This window comes from Pezoporus flaviventris, unplaced genomic scaffold (genome assembly GCF_033815535.1).
Source record: "Pezoporus flaviventris isolate CSIRO_AGI_PZ_B2104156 unplaced genomic scaffold, CSIRO_AGI_Pfla_v1 ptg000001l, whole genome shotgun sequence".
Lineage (NCBI taxonomy): Eukaryota > Metazoa > Chordata > Aves > Psittaciformes > Psittacidae > Pezoporus > Pezoporus flaviventris.
Genome location: NW_026892549.1, coordinates 55,606,160 through 55,631,399, shown reverse-complemented (window position 1 = coordinate 55,631,399; position 25,240 = coordinate 55,606,160). Strand labels below are relative to the sequence as shown.

At 44.4% G+C, this 25,240-nt stretch overlaps 1 protein-coding gene across 2 annotated transcripts in view; it reads right to left on the bottom strand.

Moving 5' to 3' along the window:
• The window catches only part of TUBGCP2 (tubulin gamma complex component 2), a 33,597-nt gene continuing 8,357 nt past the window's right edge, over positions 1-25,240 (bottom strand). For both annotated transcript variants that reach the window (XM_061458478.1, XM_061458470.1), the window contains 13 exons: positions 24,720-24,927; positions 23,448-23,647; positions 22,333-22,522; positions 21,266-21,411; positions 20,452-20,632; positions 18,327-18,507; positions 17,508-17,680; positions 16,046-16,174; positions 14,581-14,701; positions 10,293-10,436; positions 9,593-9,721; positions 8,570-8,733; positions 1-351 (listed from right to left, as the gene is read on the bottom strand). In XM_061458478.1, coding sequence (XP_061314462.1) covers positions 246-351; positions 8,570-8,733; positions 9,593-9,721; positions 10,293-10,436; positions 14,581-14,701; positions 16,046-16,174; positions 17,508-17,680; positions 18,327-18,507; positions 20,452-20,632; positions 21,266-21,411; positions 22,333-22,522; positions 23,448-23,647; positions 24,720-24,927 — 2,072 coding nt within the window. In that variant the 3' untranslated portion in view covers positions 1-245. The remainder of the gene's footprint in view (positions 352-8,569; positions 8,734-9,592; positions 9,722-10,292; positions 10,437-14,580; positions 14,702-16,045; positions 16,175-17,507; positions 17,681-18,326; positions 18,508-20,451; positions 20,633-21,265; positions 21,412-22,332; positions 22,523-23,447; positions 23,648-24,719; positions 24,928-25,240) is intronic.

Sequence of the window (25,240 nt, the reverse complement as noted above, 5' to 3'; positions counted from 1 at the left end):
TATTTTACAACACACAAACACACAACAGTAAAAAACAGGACCTGACAAAAGCCTCTCAGAAGAGAAAGCCCATTACAAACATCCCAGAGACTGTATATTGTCCCATAATGGACAACCCTTATGGTTTGTCTTCAGCTCACATTCTGAATGCAGAGGGTTGGGTGCTCCCAGCTTGAGGTGAGTGAGTGTCCGGGTCTCTGCTGGTGCAGAAGAGGTGGAAGGGCAGCGGGAGCAGCAGCAGGGTTTCACTGGGCAGGCACGGCCGGACGGGCAAGCAGAGGAGCCGCCTTCTGGCTGCGCTCAGCAGACATGTGCTCCAGGCGCTCCGTGTAAAACCCATTGAAGTCCAACCTGAGAGACAAAAGCACCAGAAGTTTCAGCTCAGCACTGCCCCCGAGAACTTGATGCTCATGGGCATGGAGGGGATCCAAAAACACAGGGGAAGGAGATGGACTGCGGGGTGTTGGGTGATGAGAAGCCCCTCATGACCCGGCTCCAGTGAGCGCTTGAGCCCAGTACCCCTCCATGTGCTGGGCTGCACCCCCAGAGCGCGAGCAGCAGGGATCCTGCTCCTCTGCTGCATGAAAGGCAGACCCCTCCTGCAGTCCTGATCCAGCTCTGGGGCAACAGCACAAGAGGGATGTGGAGCTGTTGGAGCGAGTCCAGAGGAGGCCACAGAGATGCTGCAAGGGCTGGAGCAGCTCTGCTCTGGAGCCAGGCTGGGAGAGCTGGGCTGGTTCAGCCTGGACAAGAGAAGGCCCCTTAAGGGGAGACCTCAGAGCAGCTCCAGTGCCTAAAGGGGCTACAGGAAACCTGGAGAGGGGCTTTGGACAAGGGCCTGTAGGGACAGGACAAGGGGAATGGCTTTAACCTCCCAGAACAGGAGAGACTGAGATGAGCTCTTGGGCAGAAGCTCTTCCCTGTGAGGGTGCTGAGGCGCTGGCACAGGGTGCCCAGAGAAGCCGTGGCTGCTCCATCCCTGGCAGTGTTCAAGGCCAGGTTGGACACAGGGCCTTGGAGCAACCTGCTCTAGTGGAAGGTGTTCCTGCCCATGGCAGGGGTTGGAACTGGATGAGCTTTAAGGTCCCTTCCAACCCAAACCATCCTAGGATTCTGTGATTCTGTGAAAGTCTTTTATAGGGTGAGATGAATTTTAGAACGTTGTTGGTTCAAATGAGGGATGCAAAGCAAAGCAAGTCTCACTGTGGGAAGCAGCAGATGATGCACCGCAGCACAGACCTCTCCAGTGTTTCACTGCCCCTGCCCACAGCCTTGCTCTTCTCCAGCCATGGCTGCTGGAGAAGTCTCTCCTAGGGCATGAATGTGACCACACCACAGTGGGCTCTGAACCTGCCATCCCCAACACAGGACTTCCCCAGGCTGGGCAGACACAGTGGCTGGTCCAGAGTGAGATGGGGATGTCTGCACTGTGCCACAGGTTGTCAAGTGCCACCTCTTCTGGGCTCATCCCTTGATAGATGGCTAAATTTCACTTGTTCTTTACATTCTAAAATACATCAGGAAGGACCAATTGCTGCTTCTCCAGAGACATGGCTTGACCACACAGCCCTGGAAACCTGTCACTCGGGGACAAGGTGCCAGGGCTGAGGGCTCCTCAGTCTCTGCATCTTCCTGACCCCTTCCCACCGCTCCTTAGTACCACCACTGAACTATGGTTCATAACGATTCCCATATGAAATCCACCATTTATCCACTGTAACTACCACAGAATGTTGCATTACCACCACCATCATCACCTTGCTAACACAAGCGTGCTTCAAACAGATTCATGATTCAAGAAGATGAGTAACTGGTCGGAAGACGCTGAGCCAAAATCGCAACTACTGCTGATACCTGTAAATGCCTCTCCAAAGCAGGAGATGCACTCAACCACCTAAACCAAACCAGCAGTAGTTTGGTACAGGCTCCAAAGGAGGTGAAAGCCTGAACTGTAGCCAGGGCAAGAACTCCTCCAGGAAACCCACCAAGGGCAGAGTGACCCAGAAAGCATCGATGAATATGAGCCTGGAGCATTGATCATGCCATTAACACATGCATAGCACATGGCTTTTCCAAGACTCATTTACCAAGGACCAAAGAAAGCAGTGGGTACAAGGAGTCTCAAGCATACCTTTCCCACTGTGTGCAATTTGATTACAAGCCAACCACTTTATTCCATAAAAAAGGCAGCTTAAATGAGCCTTCTTTGAGCTCTCTTTGATAGGCAGCAAGGCTGCTGCATGCCTGTGATCTCTCCTGGAGCTGAGAGGCCTCTTCAGATTGCTCTTCAAAGCAGAGAGAGCTGTCATCTGCTAATGACAGATCTTTGGATCAATTCAAGTTCTCTCTGCGCTGCAGTTGGTCTGCATGCCAGGTAATTCCATCCTTGAGCTGGGATGCCTTGCAAGGTTTGAGATTCCTTACCTGAGACTGGCAGATCCCTCCTTACTACCCAAGGCAGAGAGATGATCTGCAACAGATCCTCAGTAAGTGACTGATAACATGTGGAATTAACACTAAATGAAATCCATGTGATTATTTCTTTTAGACATAAACTGTTGTCCAAATCTGAGACAAAGATTGAACCTAGACTCACCTAAGATCTGTGAGGAGGTTAGAAAGCAAGGGGGGGATCACTCTGAACCTCATGACTCAATGGGAGGGTCTCCAATTGTTCTAGTTATTACTCTAAATCAAGGTCTTTTCAGTCTCATGCTCTGCCAGTGAGGAGGGGCACAAGAAGCCGGGAGGAAGCAGAGACAGGACACCTGACCTGATCCGGCCAAAGGGGTATTCCATACCACAGCCCATCATGCCCAGTATAGAAACTGGGGGGATTGAGTGGGGAGCCACTAATAGCTGCTGTGGGATGAGTTGGGCATTGATCAGCGGCTGGTGAGCAATTGCACTGTGCAGCATCTGGTTTCTTCCTTGGAGTGGTGGGGTTTATTGCTTCCCCCTCCTTTCCTCCTTCCCTATTATCATCATCATCAACAACAACTTTTATTTCAATTATTAAACCGTTTTTCTCTCAACCCACAGCTTTTTTACACCTTTTCAGGTTCTCCTCCCCATCCCCCTGAAGGGGGCAAGGGGTGCTTGAGTGGCTGCCTGCTGCTTGGTTGGCAAAGGGGCTTAAGACACGACAGTCTCCCTTAAGTCTTTTGTGTCTTCAGTCTCTGTGTAAACACTTTTCTAAGCCAGTTTTCCTTTGCATGCTTCATCTGTGTAGCAAGTAATAGAGTGAACCTTGCCATCGAACTTTCTTAAATCACACTTTTATTTATTCACATTAAAACCATTTTTGCAGCAGAAGGCAACAGCAGCAATATCATAATCCTGTCTCCCTGATAATCTAAAACGATGCCACAAAACCACCCAGCTCCATGCCTGCTGTGACCTCTCCTAGGCACATTTCTGCACTATCAAGCCAACTAAGACATGCAGCTCTTAAAGAGATGTGCCCTGGAACACTAAGCAATAGTTGATATAAGCCTGTGAATCACACAAAAGTTACTCTCAAATTAAGTTGCTTCAATACTAAGTGAATGGGCACAATATTTGAGTTTCATGTTGCTTAACAACCTCACACAAATGGCAACAAATTGTTCCTTGACATTTTTTGGTGTCTGCAGAAAACAGAGACTCGACAGATGGAATTTATCTGTTGCTCTATCCTGGTTGAAAAGCTTATGTCTCTTTAGGAGTTGTACAAAGGAAACCTGACACTGAGGCAGGCACATTTACCAAACTTTGATTCAAATATAAGGCCAGGACATCAGAGAATCACAGAACCATAGAATCAAAAAGGTTGGAAAAGCCCTTTAAGCTCATCCAGTCCAACCGTTCCCCAGCACTGCCAAGGCCACCACTAACCCATGGCACTGAGGCCTCGTCTCCACGGTGTGTGAACACTTGCAGGGACGGTGACTCCAGCACTGCCCTGGGCAGCCTGTTCCAATGCCTGAGCACCCTGTGGGGAAGGAATTGTTCCTCAGCTCCATCTAAACCTGCCCTGGTGCAGCTTGAGGCTGTTTCCTCTTGTCCCATCCCTTGTTCCTTGGGAACAGAGCCCAGCCCCATATCCTTTCGTTGAGGACCTGTTCCATTTCTAAATTTGCTTTATTCCAAACTTCTTGAATTGCAGACTTCTTGAATTTTGCTTTGCTTTCCTTCCAGCTGTACATTTAGGGTTAAATGATCTTTGACAACTCCCTCTTAAGAATCCACACGGTGCTTCCTCAAACTCTGCTTACACTTGTTTCTTGCATTGTGGCTGGAGCTTTTTTCACTGGGGTTTGCATCACTTCATACTCTAAGCTCAGTCACTGCCATTTCCTCCAAACTGTTTTAAGGAAGGATATCTGATGAATGCTAACAGTACTTGATGGGTCAGATTTCTAAGTATTTGGAATTAAGTAATCCTTCTGACAAAGTATGACAAACTAATGCTGTAATCATTCTCCTTTCACTACTCAATGAAGAAGGGTCTGAAGATTTCTCTGCTGTTGCCAAACCCTCTGTCACCACTGCTAGCAATGTAGCCAAGGCACCTCAGCAGGACTTCAGCACACTGACGATCTGTGAGTTAATGTGTGAGCTTTCCTGCTTTGAAGGAAACCATCAGGATCTCGGTCTTCTCTTGTTTGGTGCTACAGATATGATGGATTCAGTACTGTAAACTGAATAAATACTAACCAGGCCAAATAAGGAAAAGCACAGGCCCAGAATTATGAATAAAAGGGATATTTTGTTATCTATCTTACATGTTGATCATCACCCTTGAAAAGCAGCCATATAAAAAGGTTATCATTTATAAAAAAGCACTGATATATCTTATAAACTGCTCCATCTCTCTATCAAATGTGTTATTTCAGATGGCAACCATCTCCGCTCTGGTTCTTGGGTTCCTGTTGCCATAGAGTCCAGGACTCGATCCAATAATCTCTACAGACTGAATGAGAGCTAAATGTCACGTCTGGGCATTCATCATGGGACTTCTACTCTCTAAAACATTACTGAGCAGCCTGTAGAAATGGAAAGACATGTTCTGTTGCATGGCCTGTTAACATGCAGTATTCCAGTTAAGGAAATGGGGACATCTGGTTTGTCAGTAAAGGTCCATCTGTGTCCAACATCTTGGACTCATGTAATCCCAGATCAGGGGTCTTGATAGTGATGACAGTCCTGATGGCATAAAGACTCTGCAGCCCTTGGACACAGCTGGGGCATGGAAATACTGGGGGGGGGCAATTAACTCAGCCCCTCTTCTGAACATCTGGTTACAGCTTAGGTCATCGTTCTCAATGCAAACTGCTCGGAGAAGCATTTTCTCAGAACCTTCCTGAATCACCAAACTTCTCCTTTCTCCTGAAGCAGGAAGCACTCGTGTGAAAACCAACCTCTCCATATTTGTAAGCGCTGGTTCCAGAGCTTCCACAGCTCACAAGTCACCTCCTGCCACAGCTAACACTTGTGTGCAGCCTGTGAAGCACTAAAACATCTGTGTGATGGAGGATAGCTCCAGACCATGGTACCATGGACCCACAACTGCGTAAGATACACAGCCAGACTCTATGGTACTCATCCCATTGTCCTGGTAGATGCACAAAGTTGAGACAAGGGCACGGAAGCAATGACGGAAGAGGTGAACTTCTGATGCTAAGTGTAGGAGCAGTGCTGACAGGAGCTACTGTCAGAAAAGGCCTTACATCAGTGTCTGGCATCACACATGATAGAGTGTGATGGAACGCTGCAGGGCTTCTGCTGCTGCGTGATGAAAAGGACTTCTTGTTGTCTTCTTGAGTAAGCTGAGAACCAGCTCCAGCCTTGGACCCAGCTGGGTGATCCCACCAATGGAACAATCTCCATATGCTCTTTCTTTGCAAGACTCAAGGACTGTGGGGTCATGATGCTCTTCTATTAAAAGAGCAGGTGACTTGGTCCTCAACACTGTGTTGGCCATGCCCTGAGTGACCTGTAGTGATGTCCAAGTGGCTGGATCATGGCGTTAGTTGCCATTAAGATCTCTGGATGGAGCATCATGAAAAAGCCCATCTGTTAGAACTTGTGCTGGTAATGATAAAAATGTAAGCGCTTGATAAAGAAGGAGGCAGAGCTGGAACACTGAGGAGGAGTAAATGTTCTTGCCTGATGACTCAACTACTTACAGTCTCAATCCCTGAATCTAGCCTGACTCTGGATGCCACTGTAACACCTAGGAGTGAGGGCAGCAAGGGGAGCCTAAGAGCTTAATCCCCCTGGCCTGACAATTTTACAGGTAGATCCTGCCTGCAGTCTACAACAGCCCAGTGATGATACAGTGATGCCCAAGCAAATAAAGGTCGACATAAAATGTTCAGAAGGCTGCACCATCATTTCTGAAAAGGAAATGCAGATTTAGCTGTTCTGGTTAGTCCTGAAAGGAACAGCAATCACTTGTACTGTTGGGGCCTCACCTTGAAGAATTTCCATGGTAAGGAGACCTCTGACTCCAGTCACTTCAGAAACAGTGAATCAGTGTTATTTCAACTGTAGAGAAGGGGCCCTCTCCTACCCTCCCAGCTCATGGATTGAGAATCAACCAACAAGGGCAGTTCTGGTGGCTGGAATAAAAGCTCCTATTCCGACAGGGAATGGAAGCAGGAAAGTTCAGAGCAGCAAGCACTTCATTTCCTTTCAGATGCCTGTGAGTATCCCTGCCCCCCGTAAATAAGGAATACAATCCTACAAAGAAGAAGACAAGGCATGTAATTCTCTACAGTGGTGAGGGAGCTGGTGGGTTAGACTCATCTCCTGTAAGCATCCATAGTAACAGAGATGACAGTTTCAGTGTTCAACCTTGGTCTCAGCTGTGACCATGTCCTCAGAGCAGCAGATGCTACCACAGGAGGCTAGGGGCTGGGTAAACACATGGTAGCTGCTAATCAAAAAGTTCTCAGAAGTAAAGAATAACCGGAAGCCCAGTCTCCTCCTGGAACAGTTCACAAAACAGTATTTGCAGAGGTTGATACCAGGAATCCTGGACAGCCCTGTCAGATGCTGTTACAAAAGGACAATGAAAGCTTCAAGAGACACAGGATGAGGAGCAGACACCAACCTGCTTCCAAAAAACCCCATTCCTAAACCTTTTCTCTCTCCGTTTTCCAGTGTATCACATCTCAACAGAGGTGTAAGGGTTATCAGATATCCATAAAAGACATCTGACACAGGAGGGCAGAGAACAGTACTTAATGGTTGCAGGTTCATATTCTTTTTGTTTTCCTGAAGGTTAAGCTAAAGGATGAGAATGACCAACAAAAAGTACAGTTCACAAAAACCAAATGAAGCAGAGGAGCAATAACACTACAATTAAATAAAACAAAACATAGGACAAAGAACAGGAAAAAGCTCAAAGTACCCTTTAGTCTTATGTGGTTAAAAAGAAGGATTGGGGCACGAATCCCTACAGCACCAAGGGAAGAAAGGAAATGCATGTGATTTACCAGTTATCGGGCACATTTATGAACAAAATTATGTATCACTAACAACTGATTCTAGCATGTCCACCACTGAAAAACATTACAGATTTAGACAAAAATTATTCTTATAAGTAGGGAGTGCTCCTTAGTAAAACAAGGGCTTTCCTCATAAAAAGAGGAAAGGAAACAACTGACACTTAAACATGACCTGAATTTCTGGCTGGGCCAATAGCAGCTGTTTACAACTGTTTATACATGAAAATAAGACTACAGCTGGGCTCACAGCCAGCATGAAGAAACTAATGGATATTCAGGGTAGCAGGATCATAGACTCATAGAACCACAGAATGGTTTGGGTTGGAAAGGACTTTAAGATTATTCATTTTCAAGCCCCTGCCATGGACAGGGACATCTCACACTAGAGGATCAGAGTGAGAAGCATTCTGCTGGCATAGAACATGGGCTCAACTCGCAGAGTAATGCTCTTAGAGCATTATCTATGGTTCTTCAAAGCTAGAAGTACGAGGGCAGGTCCCTCCATGCTACACCAATCTATAGCACAGATCTTACAAAGCCCCTTACAAAACACTAATACGTATGACCCTTACAGCAAAACCAAATGTTTATCCTTCCAAAAAAGGCCTCGTGCATCTCATCTGATTTTCTCTATCTCTCTGAGGCTAGTAAGTACAGATGAGGCAACTACAAAAACCTTAATTCCTATTAAGGGATGCTTATTTAAATACATAAAAGGTGTGAACTTAAAACAAAATAGCCACTTACAATCAAGCCCTTGCATCATTTTATCATATTGGAATAGTCATGCTGTATTCAGGAATGAGCTTATTCACTGACTACACATTGAGACGATCCCCAATAAAACTAACACTTGTGTTACATTTACAACATTAATAGACACATTTCACATAGATCAAAGGAATGTGGGAAGGTTTTAAGCATTGCATTGAAACGCAAAGCAAGATTTCTTGTGATTTTAGTGTTTCCATTGATGGGGCAGACATGCATAGTTATAAACAACAATTTATCCTTCCTGAGCTGCATTTGGGAACCACAGAAAGTAAGTTACAGCAAGAAAACTACTGGCTCACCTGTAGATGATGTTGAGCATGCTGTGCTCACAGTCATTGGTGCTGTAAACGCTCAGTTTGTCCAACAGGTCCAGCAGATGGGTTGAGAAATTGCTATCAAACTTGTTGATTGTTGCTTCAAAGCCAGATGTCAGGTGGAGGTTGTCAGCATGCTCTGCCAAAAGCTACCAAGACAAAGGCATAGTGGCCCCATGTGTTTGCTGATTTGCACTTGCCAAAGAGATGCAATTATTTCTTCCATATTTCTTAACCTGCTCAAAAAAACTGCCATAGAGTTTAACAGTTGCTCAGCCACCAAAATAAATCCTTCAAAGCTCTTGGCAGTTAGAAACCTTGCTATGCCTATCTGGGAGAATCCCGGAGTAGATCCCAGTACACTTATCCTCGAATATATGCTGTCATTATTTATTTTCAAGAAGGAAAACCCAGTAAGCAGAAGGGAGTGTTGCCTATGACAGCCTGTAACCTCTGGAGCACTCTACCTGCCTTGCAGTGTGATGGACCCTACCAGCTGTGTGCCAGGACAGGGGCTTTCAGCAGGACAGGCGGCAACATGCTGAGCGCAGAGCAGGCCAAATCGCTTAGTACACGTGCGTCTACATAGAGAAATATGAACTAGACAGATACCCCAGCTGTGAAGGGGGTGGACTACAAAGAGTCACACCCAACAGTGTATTGGCTCATCCATCACAAAGTGTTAGCTCTGGAAATAACAAAGTACTCAAGTTGCAGAAAGCCTGTACGTGGGTACCCACTGCACAGCTGAAAATACAACTAAGGACTTAAAAGCAAGTGTAGGGACTGCTGTAGGAGAAAGGGTTTTCAAAACAGACTTTGAGAACACTAGCAGCACTTCACTCTACCCTCAAAAATGTAATTCTGTAAAGATTCTGCTTTTGGGGCCATAGATGCTCTAGAAACTAGGAAGGTCTGTCTGCAAGAAGTAAGACAGCTACCCTGACCAGACTGCAACCCAGGCAGCATCCACAGGGGAAAGGACCCAGTTGTCCATCTGCATCCCACCTTGTTAGTCAGCTTCTTCTTTGCAGTCTCTTCAGCACGCTCCTCCTCTGTTGGTGGGCCCAGCATTGTGCCATGCTCCAGGGTGAGCCGGTCCATCTCACTATCCAGCTTCATGCTCTGGGTGAACCTCTTGGAAGAGCAGAGGGTTGTGCAAATGTTTAGACCCCTTCTTTCAGTTATAGCAAAGCAAGAGGCTCACACAGTTCTGCTGGCCCTGCAGCTAGCTACCTTGCGAAAGCTACCTCTGAGATTAATTTTGTGATATTAATACACAAAGCTCCCTAAACCCAAAGAAAGGTGGTGTTTGGGGTCTTTTTTAACGCTATGGGCTAAAGTGTGCCCCCAGAGATCAGTCTCCATGGGTCCAACCACCAGTTCTTGCCTGACCCTGAAGAAAGCATGCTAGAAACTACAGAGCCCTACAACTTACACCTCATATTCTGCTGCACGACTGGCTGAAGAGAGGCAATTCCGTTCATATGAACCTGATCCCAACACTGAAAAAAGAAGAGCATAGAGAATTCTGTGGAGGGAGAAGCCACAGAAACTATGTGGGAGAAAGGATGCGCAGTCTAAAGCCTGCTGGTGGGAGGAACAGAGGCTCTTTCATGTGCATCAAGGACAAGAGGGATTGCCCATATAAATGGACTGTCCTAGCTGGCTGGCAGTGGCAAGGTCAATATGGGGAGGCTGTACATACCTGCATGCAGTTTGTGAACATGACACAGACAGACATCAGCTTGGAGAATATCTTCAGCAGCTCCGGGTTGGTCAGCATGCAGTCCTTCAAGCAGTTATCCAAGAAGCTTGTGTGGTGGCTCAGGACATCATCAATATTAGATGCCTGTGATGGTATAGTGCAATAATGAAAAAACAAACCAGGACTGCTGTTCTGCACCGGACCAAAGCTCTAACCCAGCACCCTGCCTCTGACAGTGACCTTCTAAACCTGCTCTAGGGCATGTTGAGAGATTTCTCCTATATCTTCCGTCTTTGAGAAACATCCAGAGATGGACACTGCATTTGCACTACTGCATTCAACTGCCCTCCACAGGCTATCTACCCTTGGATTTGTCACACTACCTTCTCAACAAAATTATGTTTTCTTTAATCACCCAAGCCCTCCACTAGAAAGGAGGCTCAGAATGGAGCTATCTGATTTATGAACATGCACTTCCTTTGCTTTTCAATCTGCCTGTCATGCCCACTCCTACCTTCACCATCTCAGTAGTCAGCTGCAGTAAGTGGAAAAGAGAAAAATAAATCAAAGAACCTCAAATGCCAGTAAGTTTAGGAGGCTTAAAACATACAGGTTATTCAGAAACATATTTTAGGAGCACAATAAGGAACTGGGACATGAAGTGTTGCAAGGATTCTCCAAGATTTCTGTCTAGCTCTGCTACTTCAAGGGGCTGTTTCAGTCTCAGGTTTTAAATGATAGATTCAAAATCCCCTGTCACTCTGTACAGTTACAGGATGTGCTGAAGCTGAGAACACAAGTCAAGCTTTGGAAAGAACTAAAATTGCCAAGGCATTCACACTGCTACATAAGAATCAATGGCAAAAAAAAAACAACCCTGTAACCTTTCAAACAACTAGTACAGAAGAGGGATAAACGCTGTTTTCTAATGCAATGAAGATGCTAGTTGTGTGGATGAAGACGATGTTTTGAAGATGAAGATACTAGTTACAGCCTTAGAAAGAAAGCACCTTAACTTCAAGTGGAAACGCACAAGAGAGTTCTGGCAAATGAAAAACCAGCATAAACCACTACATGAGACAAGTGAGGATCATCCTTTTCCCTCCTAAAATACCAATGAAAGGAAAAGACTACCCCAGACTGTAGGCTATGGAGGTTAAAGAGCTAGTTCTGCATCCTCTGTTTGGAAATACATGATACTTTTATTTAAATCAAGTAAGATTTAACCCAGGAGCTGGGATACGTCACAGTGAGCAGCTCTTTTAAAGGGCTGCCTAACAAAGTGGTTGCTTAAAGAGCTTCTTTAGCTGGCAGTGTCGAGTTGTTCAACTCATGTGTACCTGTGGCACCATCTGACCCACAGGCACCAGACTTCTCCTGCCCCAGCACTGGTAGAGGGCATGCTCTATCTCCCACAGATTTAAAAGCCTTGAAGGACACTGATGAGGATGGGTGACAAATAGACATTTGGATTAAACCTCAAAGACTTTGCTAGGCTTCTCCTTCTTGCCATACAGACATTAAACACCTTTTTCCAGAGCCAGCAAAGTCACCTTATACCTGCTATCTCAGCATCTCTAGCAGGCTAAAGAAGCTCACAGATGTTCCATAGCTTGAGAAAAATTCTGCCCACTTGGGCTATCAAGAAGGTTTGGTCTGTAGATGTTTTCCTTTGACAAACTATAAATTGGCAAACTCCTTTTTGGAACTGAAATAAAAATGCTGCAACAGTGCTAATAGCTCTAAAGGAGCAAAGAAACTCAACGGTTGAGAGCCAAAGCAAAGAGGGATCTTCAGACAGAAAGAGTCAGAAAATTGTCTTTTCTGAACGGGGAATGTCCTCAGTACAGACAGCGTGCCTACTGCATTTAACAGTCTCCTCTAGGACACCTGGAATCAGCGGAGACTGAAAGGACATCAATATGGAAGAACCTGGGACAGGATACCTTGAACAAGTGCCTCAATGCAAGTAAAGTAAACTGAGAATTATGTTTTGAAAACCTAAACTTAAAATAAAATTAAGAAAATACCCTTCTTTCAGATAATCCAGAAGCTTAACGTATAAACTCTTCTTGTTCAGAAGTCCTCACCAAGAATATGCAGCTATATTCATAATCCTACACCTGGATCCAGGAAAAAGGATGCCAGGGCATCAGAAAATGGTGGTTAGCTGACTCCAGAACAATTCCCAGGTACACAGTAGAAACTAAGGGTGACTTGACATTGAAGGCTCATCAGAGAGACGCTGAGGCTTGATGGAGATGGCAGAAGGAGATTTGAGCTGTTTGGTACCTCAGATATAGCATATCTTATAGCAGCCTTCCAGTGTCTGAAGGGGGCCTATAGGGATGCTGGGTAGGGACTCTTCATTAGAGACTGTAGTGACAGGACAAGGGGTAAGGGGTTAAAACTTAAACAGGGGAAGTTTAGGTTGGATATAAGGAAGAAGTTCTTTACTGTAAGGGAGGTGAGGCACTGGAACACATTGCCCAGGGAACTTGTGAATGCTCCATCCCTGGCGGTGTTCAAGGCCAAGCTGGACAGGGCCTTGGGTGAGATGGTTTAGTGTGAGGTGTCCCTGCCCATGGCAGGGGGGTTGGAACTGGATGATCTTAAGGTCCTTTCCAACCCTGACTGTTCTATGATTCTATATGTTGTTTTTTTTTCACAGTACAAGAGGAAAAGAAGTGTCTGATCACAGGATGACCGCCAGAGGGAAGAATAAAAAGGTGATGTACATCTGTCTCCTCTTTCCTCGCAATAGCTGGGGCACCCTAACAGCAGTCCCAACACAGCAGCCCCACAGTGGGTAAGGAAGCTGAGAAGGACCAAGAGGGACACAGTGTCACTTGAGATAAGGAAAATCACTACAGCCATCACAAAGGTTATGCTGCAAAATAAGCAAGCTTGAGGAATGGATCACTGATCACCTGCTTTAATTAATTAAGCACTGCCTGGCACAGCCCTTGCCTGTGTTGAGTGGTATACACCAAGACATACAGAACTCACAGACAGCACTTCCTCAAGACCTTCTCAAGTTGTCTCTTGGCATGAAGGAGATGGCATCAGGTCAGATTCCCTCCCCTGGCAAAACGCTCTATCTAAACAAGATACATCTGCTTGCTGTGGCCTTCAGAAGATCTGCCAGTTCTCAGGCATCATCCTTCATTTGTCTGTTGAACTTCAACAATAACTCTGTATGACCCAAAAGTCTAGATCTTTACCACAGTCAGGTAAAAGAGGAAGGGAGAGAAGAGCTTGCTCTGTTTGATCTGAACAGCTTGATCTGTTTGGTGACAGATTGTTTTCTCTGTTGTTGAGGATGGAAACAACAAATCTGATGAGAATGAAACCAGACATGAGAAGACCCTTTATGGGCTTCTTCACTAGCCTGTTTTGAAAGACAAACTCCCAATGTCTTCTCATTCTTGATTTAAAACAGGCAGGTGGGACATTAGCTGAGAACGTGTTCACCTCTGAGATAGTAAAGCCATCTCACATGCCTATCAGGAGACAAAAAACAATTCTTGCAGTTATTGCTATGGCAAAGAGTTAACTTCTGGAGAAGTTACTGACTTGCATTAGGAAACCAGAAATACTCTGTAGCACACCTGGAAAATCCCACAGCTCAGAACAGTACATCTGTGATAGGAACCAAAATGATGCCAGGCATGCTTTGCCCAGATACCCTCTCTGGCAGCCATAAAACTCAGTGGGAAGTGAGCTTAGCCTCTCCCAGGTACCACCAGAGCAGAAAAGTTCTCCCTGCAGTGGGAATATACCTGTGGAATAGCCTCCCGTATGGGAATATACATGTGAAATAACCTCCTGAATAAGGAAGGCCCTGCTTTAAAACAGTCCCAACATGCCAGTCCGTGGCAGCTTCAAGGAAAAGAAAGCACAGACTTTGCTTTTAAGAGCACTGTAAGTCAGCCAAGGAATCAACTGAAGATATCTGGACCAGTTCACGATCATTGCACCCTGTATCCTTCTTCCTTTTCCATAGTTTTCTTCCTTTTCAGCAGAACACCACCTTCTCATAACAAGGTGCAGATTAAGAACTGGACATAGATAGGAAGATGCCACACAGGAAAGGGATATATGACTAATAAATCAGAAAGGTGATGCAGAACAGCAGCAGTCTTTGTAGTGTGATAAAAACAGTTCCCAGATACTGAAGTGCCTCCAACAAAACTAGCAGACTCCTGCATTAGGCATTTTTTCCCTGTAGCAAATTTGTTAACTTAAGACTTCTGTTCTGACTTCTCTCGAGCACGCACACACTCACCAGCTTCAGGTTCTTCTCAAGAATGTGCCATGTTGGCTCCATCACTTCAAACATCATGTAATACTGGATATTCTGTACAAAATTCAGCATCCGCTGCCGCAGTGTGAAAGCACCAGCAAACCTAGGGGAGAAATCACACCCACACAACTGAGAGCTAGCAAATGCCATGGAGAACTATCACCAGGCTTGCACAGTCAAGCAGAGCTAAATATTTCTGTCCTGGCAAATTCACTGCTGCAGAGTGAGAGGGATTATAAAGTCAATGCAAACCGTCTCTGTTTTCCACGTATTCAACTGGCTTTCCCTCAATTACTAGAGTCAAGAATTTTGAACCTGTCATAGACTGGGCAATTACTTTGAATATTTGCTTATATTCAACTAGACTGTTAATATTAAATATTAAAGCAATTACTGTAACTATCGAGCTCATTAGTAGGGCAAAATTGAAGCAGATAAATGATTTCCAGCCTTAGTTGTTAAATGAACAGTTAAAAATATTCTATGTCTTGCATGAGTACGTTCAGGGATCCAAGTATCTAACCAAATCACTTGCTATCTAAGGTATTTAATGCAATTTCACTAAGGTGAAATAGAACAGTGGGATTATATAGAGGTTCTTTCAGTGTTGATTTATGCAGGCTCTGTGATAGCAAACCAAGAACTGAGTTCAGCAAATGTGTCAGGAGAGGTGGAGGATACCCACCATAGGGGTTTTCAACCATGGCTGCCCTGTCCCCTGCTGTTGTCCTGTGAGCTGGAGGCTGGACTAGGGACCCTCACAGGTCTCTTCTGCTACACCTCTACAATTCTAGGAGAACCAGAGCTACAGTCCTGTTGACTAAGGTGAGGCAATGTTAACTTGTGACGAGGAAGTGTCACTGGCAAGGCAAAGGGTACTACCTTGCAGTGCTGGGGTCCGCTTCACTCTCCAAACAGGTGCGTCCAGCAACCTGGAGTGCAGATCCAAACATTAAAGTCTACCCTCACAGGTGGATCAAGATAGAATGATTTGCTGGAAAACACCCCACCGTTTTTACTTTACTCGATCTGTATCAGACCAAATATCAATCAAGCTGTGTGAAGGTCACAAGTCCTTGCTAGGGGTCTGGCCAGAAGAGAAAGATGTTGCTTTTCAACTACTGGGGTGCTTACTAATCTTGCTGATGCTAAAGTAGTGACCAGGATTATATGTGAACAGATGTGCTCTGCTGCAACTGTTCCATGTGCTAAGGCTGAAGACCACTTCTTCCTTTCCAAAACTACATGCCAACAAAGAGGAATGAGCTGAGCAGCACAAAGATTATTGAGCAGATACTTCCTACTGAAACCTGAAATGTTATGGCTTGATCTCTCTCAGCCCGTAAGAAATTTGTCAGGACCATTTTCACACCAAAATGATCTGATCTAACTAGCAAGAAGCAAACCCAAACCTTCACATCTGATAAGGGAGAAAAAAAGGCCATACCACTTAGCTGAATGCAGGGAGAATTGCTTGGCCGTCTTATTGCTGATCCAAACATTGCACAACTGTCTCTCCACATGTTTGCAATAGAACATGTGTCTGAAAAGCATTTGGTATCTTGTCAGTGCTTTCCTGGAAAGAAAGGAGAAACCCACCCAGATTAAGCCCTGTTCTGATTGACAGACTAAGCTGCGAAGCTAAGCCTGCTCAAAGGCAAAAAGACATTACAAAACATGTTCCCTACACCTTCAGCCACATGGATCCACACTGAAACAATTGAAACCAAAGGAAAAAAAAAAGAAAATCACATTTGTTGCCAACCCAAAGAATTTCTCTCCAAGGAGTCCCTCCTCTGTATTTCCTGCCAGCTGGTACATCACCAGCCGCCTTCTTCAATTCCCTTGGGCTATCTGCAGGAAGGTCACTGGGACAGGGGGCTGAAAGCCTGAGGTCATGTACCCACTGCACTAAGATGGTTACAGTCAGCAAAACAATTCACCAGGATTCGCCAAAAAGATGAAGAAAAAGCTGTAACCAAGCTACAGGCAGCATTACCCCATCAGCAATGCACTGTCAGAAGCAGATGGGGATGCTTATTTATAGCTTCGGGGACTGGATTCAGGTCTGTGTTCAGACACTTCAGTGTAGGTGTCTACAGAGCTCCAGTCGATACAGTTCATGAAACCTTACCAAGTACTGTTTTCACTTCCATAGCTACCATCAGAGCTAACAGTCACTTTGGAAGAGAAAGAATTTCAAAAGCACCATGTCATTAGAAAAGTCCCCCTGTGTCAACTGCTTCTTTAAAGGGGAAATTAAGGGACAAACTAATTGCTGGTGTTTACCAATTCCACATCTGTCACCCTGCTCATCTAACATTGCTTGTCCCATTGCCCTGGCTCACAGTGTTTGCCAGGAAAACAGGAGGCAAATCCCTACAGAAAAATGAACCCTCATTTAGTCCCTCATAACTCAAATAAATGCAAAATAGCTTGCTGTAGCAATTATAGCAACAGCCTTTATCCTACTAGTGGGCAACCAGGGATACCAGAAAGTGCATTTTTACCACTCTCCACATTTGAGATATGTTTGATTCTTGGATGGATATCCTCTTGTGAGAGTTCAAGTATCTCAGGGAAGATACTTCAGAAAGCCATGGACAAATGAAAGCTGGGTGACCAATTACAAGCAAAATCAGGCAGCGAAAGCATCCTTTGAGCTCTCTTCCCACCATATGAAATCAAAGTTTGACTTTCCAAGCATGCCTTAGCTGGGTTCTACTGAAGACACAATCCATATTCCATAGTCTACAAGTGGAGCAAGCACCAAAGCATTCCTTGCTAGTCAGCAACTTGTGACATCACTTTAAAGATACAGACTTTCCAGTATTTTGCTGTGTGGAAATTTGCTTCACTCCCATTCAAAAGCTTTTGCCTTTTATTCCTTCAGCAGATTGGTATCTTACCTGTTTATAATAAGGGACAGAGGCCACTTAACAATGTAGTCAAAGGAAAATGCTTCCAAACCACTCAGAGTGAGCTCTGTGGGATCTGCACTGATGATAGCCTTCTCTTGTTTTGTTTCTATAGCCAATACTCTCAAGAGCTGTGTAATGAGGTCATGGGGCATCAAGTCAATCTATAAAGGAAGAGCAGGGAAAAAATGAAGCCACAGGATACTCACAACTACTGCACAGCAACAGACATGTGGCAGAAGTGCAAATTATCAGAGTCGTTCTCGAGTCATCAGACCAATCAAGGAAGCAACAGTAAATGGTATGATCTGGAATGGAGCAGCAGACACCAGAGCAGTGTTGCTGTAGTAGTTAACAATCAGCATACAACATGCTGCTCCGCTGATCATTCTCCCTTGCTCTCAACCTCTTTATCCAGATCTCACACTTCCCAGGCACAGCCTCTGTGCTGCTTCTGTAAAAGATGCAGTCATTAATAGGCAGGACTTCTAATCGGGTGTTCTCTTGTACTCCAACATGAGCACCCAAGCTGAGACAAAGCATTAGAGACACACCACTGCTTACACCTCATCCTGGGGCCACCCAAAAGCACCTTCTCCATGTTCAAGAAACCAGCAAGAAAATACAGCCAGGGGAGGTGCTTCCTGTTGATAATCTGGATGAAATAGGACTTAACCCAGAGAAAGTCTACAAAATGACAGCCATCAGTTCTCTTTTCCTTCACTGTACATTCAGCAGGTTCTTAGAGGTACACAGGTCTTCCCAAATCATGGCAAGCCTTCTTCTCAAATGCAATTACCTTCGGCTTACCTTTAAATCATCCTTGAAAGGATCTGTGTTGGCTGTGCTCATTCGCAGGGCTAATTCAAGCAGAGCCTCTAGCCTTGTGGTTATGATGTCATCTACAGGCTTCTTGAGTTCCTCTTCTGTGAGATCCATGAAGTGAACAAAAAAGTCCCCTTGATCCATCAGGAAATAGTGTTTTATAGATCTGCTCAAGAAAATGAAGGGACAATTGATTATGTTTATAAAAGTCCAAGTTAATCCATATTAAACCTAAAGGGACAAAAGCAATCAATTCAGCCAGCCTGCTGGGTTTGATCACAAAATGTTCCTCTTCATGGAGAACACATTGCCACAAATAACCAATCTGGAGACTAGTCTTATGCATGTGTCCTTCTCCCTGCCACCTCAGTTAGGATACATGCAGATCCATTCAAGAGGCAGTTGTCAATTCAGAGCGGAGTCCTGAACTCCTCTGAATGAACAAGCATCTGTGCTGATTTTTTAAGTACTCCAGGTACTTGTGTTGACTTCTGCTATAGTAGGATGCATAAACTTCAATTTTCACTTGGTGCCAGGGAATCAACTGCAGTGGGCCAGAAGCCTGGAGATATCTCAGAGGAGTAACTGGTAACTGCAGCTTTCAAAGCAAAACTAGGGCCAGCACATCCTTAACACAAGATGATTGCAGACTCCTGATCACTATCAATTGGGAGATGCTCAGCCCCACTGTTTACCTGGTCGTCATTACTCTTTTGAACCAAGGAAACTCTCCCAGTCATGAGGAAGTCAGTGGTTAACTGAGGAAACAAGAGGTAGGGGAGAAAGATACTTACACCACCAACACACCCTACAGTGTAAACCCAAATGAAAACCTGACCTAATGCTGGTGACAATCCCATTTCAAGCAGGAGGTTGAACTACAGATCTGCTGAGGTTGTTGGTCCTTCCAACCAACATTTCTGGGACAGTGGAGAGCATCAGTACTGCTGCTTAACTGAAGAGAAGCTGTATCTGTCACAGTTCCCTGGGGTTTAATCAAACATCCCGCTTCAGCCCTCAAAGCTCACACATACACTGGAAGCTCAACATACACTGGAAGCTTCCTCCTCAACCAGCTGCCCCTGCACTTGCACCCTAGCAGATCATTTATACATAGGACAGCTGCTGAATGATCTAGCAAAGACCCTGTTTCAACGATGAGGAGGTCAGCCATTGACCCCAGCTGGACAGGCTAAGCAACATGTTAATCTGACACTACACTGCGATAGATGGGCCCAACAGAGGACATGTGCCATCAGAACTTAGAATCCAGTGCCTCTTGAACAGTCCTATTAAGCAAAGAAGGCTTGGAGCGATGACAGTCATTAGCAAGGATCAAGAAAGCAACAAGAAAGAATCTCTAATGACTGGCAGGTTTCAGACAGCTCTCAAACTTTTGTGAAACCAGGAATTTCTGGGTTTACTGTTTTCTGAAGATGATAATAAACTAAAAGCTTGATTCACACAAGGAAGCTGGAGTTTGCATGCTAGAATGCACCTGCATTTGCTATCAGCTGAATGTATTATGAGAGTCAAAATACAGCTTACAAAAATGAACTTTAAAAAAGGACAGTGTTTAGAAAAACCCTGTACTGGAACTTAGGCTAATACACTTACTCTATTCCAACTACTTATGTTTGAACAAACCAGGGCACTTACCTGCTGAGATGCTTAATATCCAACTATTTCTTATTCACATTAAACTCTTCTTGATATACCAGATGATAAAGGAAACTCCTTTCCCAGGTAGGAGTGACAAGCCATTGGACAAGTCAGGAGAGAGGTAGAGGATATCCATACCTGAGGGTGGGTTTTGGGACTGGGCTAGGCAAAGCCACAACTTCATTGATCTAGTTTTGGCAACAGCCTTAGAAGGAACTTGGACTTGAGATGCCCAGATACCCTTCTCACCTGAAATTTCTATCATTTTACTCTTCTCTTTCTGTTTTAATTCAGGAAAAAACCCAAATCTTACTTTTTCAGGTCATCCCTTCTAATGGAAATAGAGACAACACATTAATAACCCAAGAAAAGGCAGGCTAACTTCAAAAACTTATGTTCACTCTCAGAACCAATGTATTTAACATGCATTTAGTAAAATGAATCAAACCTTAGGTGAGTCACCAGCTCTTTCTCCTCCATCAGGAAATCCAGAAGAACTTTGCTAGCATAGTTATATGCTTTTTCTATTTGCTCCACATACGCTCGCTCTTTTAACGTATAGATGACCTCTTTCGCCACAGGGCAGGTAACATCACGGCCACATTCTCGCACAACATTTAAGTATTTCCCTAGAAGCAAGAAGAAAGAATGACCCATATTCACACCTACTGAACATCCAACTTTCAAACCACTATCTTCAAGAGGAAGATACGCTATGAGATGTTTGCACTACATTCTACCAAAAGCTGGAAAGGATTTAGACAGCTCTCAAAATATAATACAGAATTTTAAATTAGGGACCTAGTATCACATTTAAGGAGACATCTAGAAATGGGTTTATCTTCCAGTGGTGGCAAAATATCTTTGCAGATAGCCAGAAACCTTCAAAATCTGGTGCTGCACTTACGAAGTAACTTTTAGAGGGGTTTGTACTTAGGAAAGAGAGCAATGGTAGCCATCAGGTGCATTTAAACACCCAACTTAAAACTCAGCATATTCAAACCTCAGGTGTCTAGCTCCCTCTAGCTAGCTGTACCCATGAAACAGAGCAGTAGGAAAGCTCCTGCTGCTGCTGGACTCCTTCCCACGTGTTTTACTTACAGGCACTGGGATTCTTTTACAGTCTGGTTCTTCTGTTCCTCTGAAAAGTTTGGACAGAAAACCCCATAAACTGACAAAACACAATGACATGCATCCTTACACAAAAAATGGTAATGCTTGTCTCAAGATTCCTCTTACATCAGAAGCTTATCTTTACCTACCTGTGCTTAGTATTTTGTCAGCCATTTTCTGCAAGAACGAAGGAATCTGTTGCTGAACAACAGTGTATCTTTGATCCCAATACTTGTCATTATAGTCCTCCTGAATCTTCTCCTTCTGCAGCTCATGTTCCTCCACCATGAACTCACTGAACAGTTAAAGCAGATGTTTAGAAGCAGGGAGTGGTACAGTGAGGATTACTTTTTTTGACCTGTAAACTGGTAACACGAGCTATCAGAAATAAGGTCTCAGGAAAATACATTCCAGTTAAGAACTGAAATTAGTCTGTATTTGTACTAAGAGGAGATGCACTATGCAGTGACTGCTAATCTGCAGTCAGTGACGACAGAAACAAAATTTTATAGAGTTTACAAATGAAGTCTAAACAAGATTTGGTTGTCAGTGTAGAGGTGAGGAAGCTGGCCTTTTCCTATCTTCTCACAATCAGGAAGGCATTCATTTTAGCTAGTTTGAGTTTTGCCCCCTCTTAGGATTCTGAAAATGTGGGAAACAGAAATGCTGCATAATCTATTAAACACAGCAAAATGCTTCAAATGACTACAAAAGCCAAGAAACTTCAGGCAGTGTTGTCAGCTCCTACCAGATTAGCAAATTACTAGACCACATTGAATATAGATTCACTAAATTATCACATTTGTGCCCCATGAGAAGAGGCCTCACCCTTGTCATGAAGAGGATGAGGATGTGAGAGGAGAATACTTAAAGGGGGACAAGCATGGTAAGGTGGAATTTGAGCGTATTGCATACTTGAACTGCTGTGCTATTGACTTTTGCATATAATTTCCTTGAATTTGGAAAAACAAAGCAAGTGAGAGTGTCTCTGACTGTATACACACTGAATTAAGTAGGAAATGTAGTTAAACATGCTTCAGCAGCTCCCCTTCCTTGCAGTGCTGTCTTGTCTACTCACTGCTGCAAGGTCCAGGCCCTTATGTTATGCAGACTTTACATGGCAGAGGGATGGGTGCACTAAGAAAGTAAAAGCCAAAGACCTGAGCAGTATTTCCTAACTTTTGCTTTTCATTTTCATTCCTTAACTGTCCCTTACCTGTAGGGATCATTGATGATGCCTCGATAGATCCACTTCTCCAGAATTTCAAAATAAGGTACACTGGCTGCCTTGGTTAAATACAGGCACAGCTCCTGGGCCTGGCTGTCCCCCGTGTAATTAAAAGTCTTGTCATGGAGTAAGCTCAGGGTAGATCCTCCCATACACTCTCCTTTATCCACAGAAGTAGCTAAAATTGAAAAATATAGATATACAACACAAAGCTGACAAAGATGAATTGCACAATCTATGGTCCTAAATGTAATGAAGTTAGCACCTGATTAGCTGACCACCCTAAGTCACAGACCTCCATGTCAGCTCTAGAACCCTGCTGTGACGATGAAAGGCCATTCCACCATACAACCAAAAGCTTACATCCTGAAATGTCCTAAAACAAAAAATCCCAAATGAAAACCAACCCTCCAGGGAAGGAGAACTGAACTCAGGTAGACACAAGGTAACATGGTGGCTTAAAGTCCAAAAGCCTCCTACGCTGAGGGCATGATGTACAGAGATCCACCTTCCAGGTGGTAATGGAAGAAATACACACTTTCAGTGACTTGCTCTGATCTCAAAGCACTTTGTTCTCAACTGTTACACTGCAGATACCTCGAACGTCAGGATATAGGTAGGGCAATTCCAATGGGAGAGAGAGAAAGAAATGTTCACAAAAAGTGTGGTGAAGTCATGGGAAAGGGCCCATAATGGGGGATCTCCATTGCTGAGGACTGTTCAGACTTGCCTGGACATGGCCCTGAGGAACCTGCTGTAGCTGTGAGCTTCCAGGGGTTTCTTCTGTTTGAATCAGTTTGTGGTTACATCCACACACAGCTGGAGGGGCATTTAGAAAGAAGCTGAGCAGAGACAGCAGTGGTGGAAACAACTGGTCCGAAAGGCATGTACTATGAAGGTAAAATGCATGGAGATGCCCCAGAGCCCATCGCTCTCAAGGAAGAGCCATGCTCTGACAAGTACAATTCCCCTTGACTTTCTTCTTTAATATAACATCAAATTAAAATGACACACGCCCTGACTGTATTGCTGGTCTGCAGCTACAGCTTTCAGAAACTGTCATGCACCCATTAACATGTAATGACTGTATTCCTGAAATTTACCAAGCGAAGCAAGAATCTCCAGGGTCCTCATTGTGGGCTGGATATAAAACCAGAGTTTCTGCAGTGACAGAAGTCCCTGTCTCTGAAGGTGTTCCAGCTGCGTAATTAATATCATGTATTCCTTGATTAGAGTCCGCATAGCAGCAGCTAGAGCATGATTTACCTGTCCGTACTCGAAGGAAGACTTCTCCTCTATAAACCTGCAAAAAGCAATATGGAAACCCTTTTAGTCAAAACACCTTCTACCATTTTCAGAAGTTTTCTCTTCAGGACAGTGTACAAGCACACAAGTAGACTGTGTGTTGGAAAGTGCACCGGTCTTCAGCTGGAGTTTCGGGTTCCACGTTTGCTTTGTGTCCCCCTTCCTTACTTCCCATCACCACATTTCCTAGTACAGAAAGCTGTAGGAAGACGTTTCCTCTCACCCTGTAGGAGAACTAGAACTGTTTGGAAAAGTACTGTGTAGAAAGTGTGAGCCAGGGTTTTCAAGGAGATTTTCTTTGCGTAAGCAGCAGATTAGAGGACAGGAAAAGATCTCAAAAGGAAGCTATGTGCACCCAGACACGTGGGGAAAGCACTGCTGCTAGCTTCTAACACCACATGCCACTGCAGGGATTCATCGGACCAGATTTAGATGGGTCTATACATGTTGGTGGAGAGAGACAGATACTTCTGAACAGTCATCTGGAAGGAGACGTGTAAAAGAGATTGGATGAATCACATTCTAAAAATGCTTCTCTCTCTTTGCTGATCTTTTAGGGACTTTGAATCAAATGTAGATATCTACAAAACAAATATCTGCTGCTGGTGAGGTGCACCTTATCGTAAGACCTTTTAACAATTAAGGTAGCTACAAGAAGCTAGGCAGCAGTAGATTCTCTTACTCAGAACCACACATACAAAGGTGGCCTCTGTCCTGGATGTCCAGAGGAAAGCAAAAAGCAGGAAACATGGTAAATTCATAGCAGAATGGGAAGGGATGAGCCAGAATAAGCAGACATATCCTATTTGCACTCTGCCTGTATTTATCAAGATCAAGTTTAGACAAAGCAAAGCTGAGGTGAATGAAAGACTGAACTGGCAGCAGAGAGGAGAAACCCAGCAAAAAGAAATGTAGCTAAAACCAATTCAAAGCAACTTGAATTCTTACTTTATATCCCTGTAGGTTTAAATGAAGCTTGGAAGTTAACATCTGCACAAAGAGAGATTCTCTATTCTATAACCTGACGCTCAAAGGAGAGTATCTGCCTTTGACAAAAGTCAGCTAGGTACCTGGTGACAGCAGAGTAACTTGCTGCTACAGGAAGAATCCTGGTCACCAGCTCTTTGATGGACAAGTCCAAGTTTGGATCGACTGAAAATGCTCGGTTCTGCCTGCCTACGAGAGGCTGTGCCGTGATGTATCTTCCATCCACACCAATCAGAACGTACAGCAAGTCCTCCACAATCATGGATTCTTGGGAAGCTAATGGCAAAGTACCTGTTTTCAAATACAAGACAAAAAAAAGGAACAAAATCAGAACATGTCATAATACTGCCTCATTGACCATTCACATCATTTTGGTGTAGTACCTGAAGCTTGAAAGGAAAACATACTACCATTCAAACAGAACAAAGGAAGATCATGAAAAGCTAAATCTACATAGAAATGACTGAGTGAGGCTCAACTCCAAAATCATCCACTTTTCTTTCCAGGAAAACAGAATCTTTTACTCATTTATACCCAAAACACATCAAGTAGACAGGGCTATACATCCGACATCTGTGGCCAAGAGAACATCACCCAAAGCCTG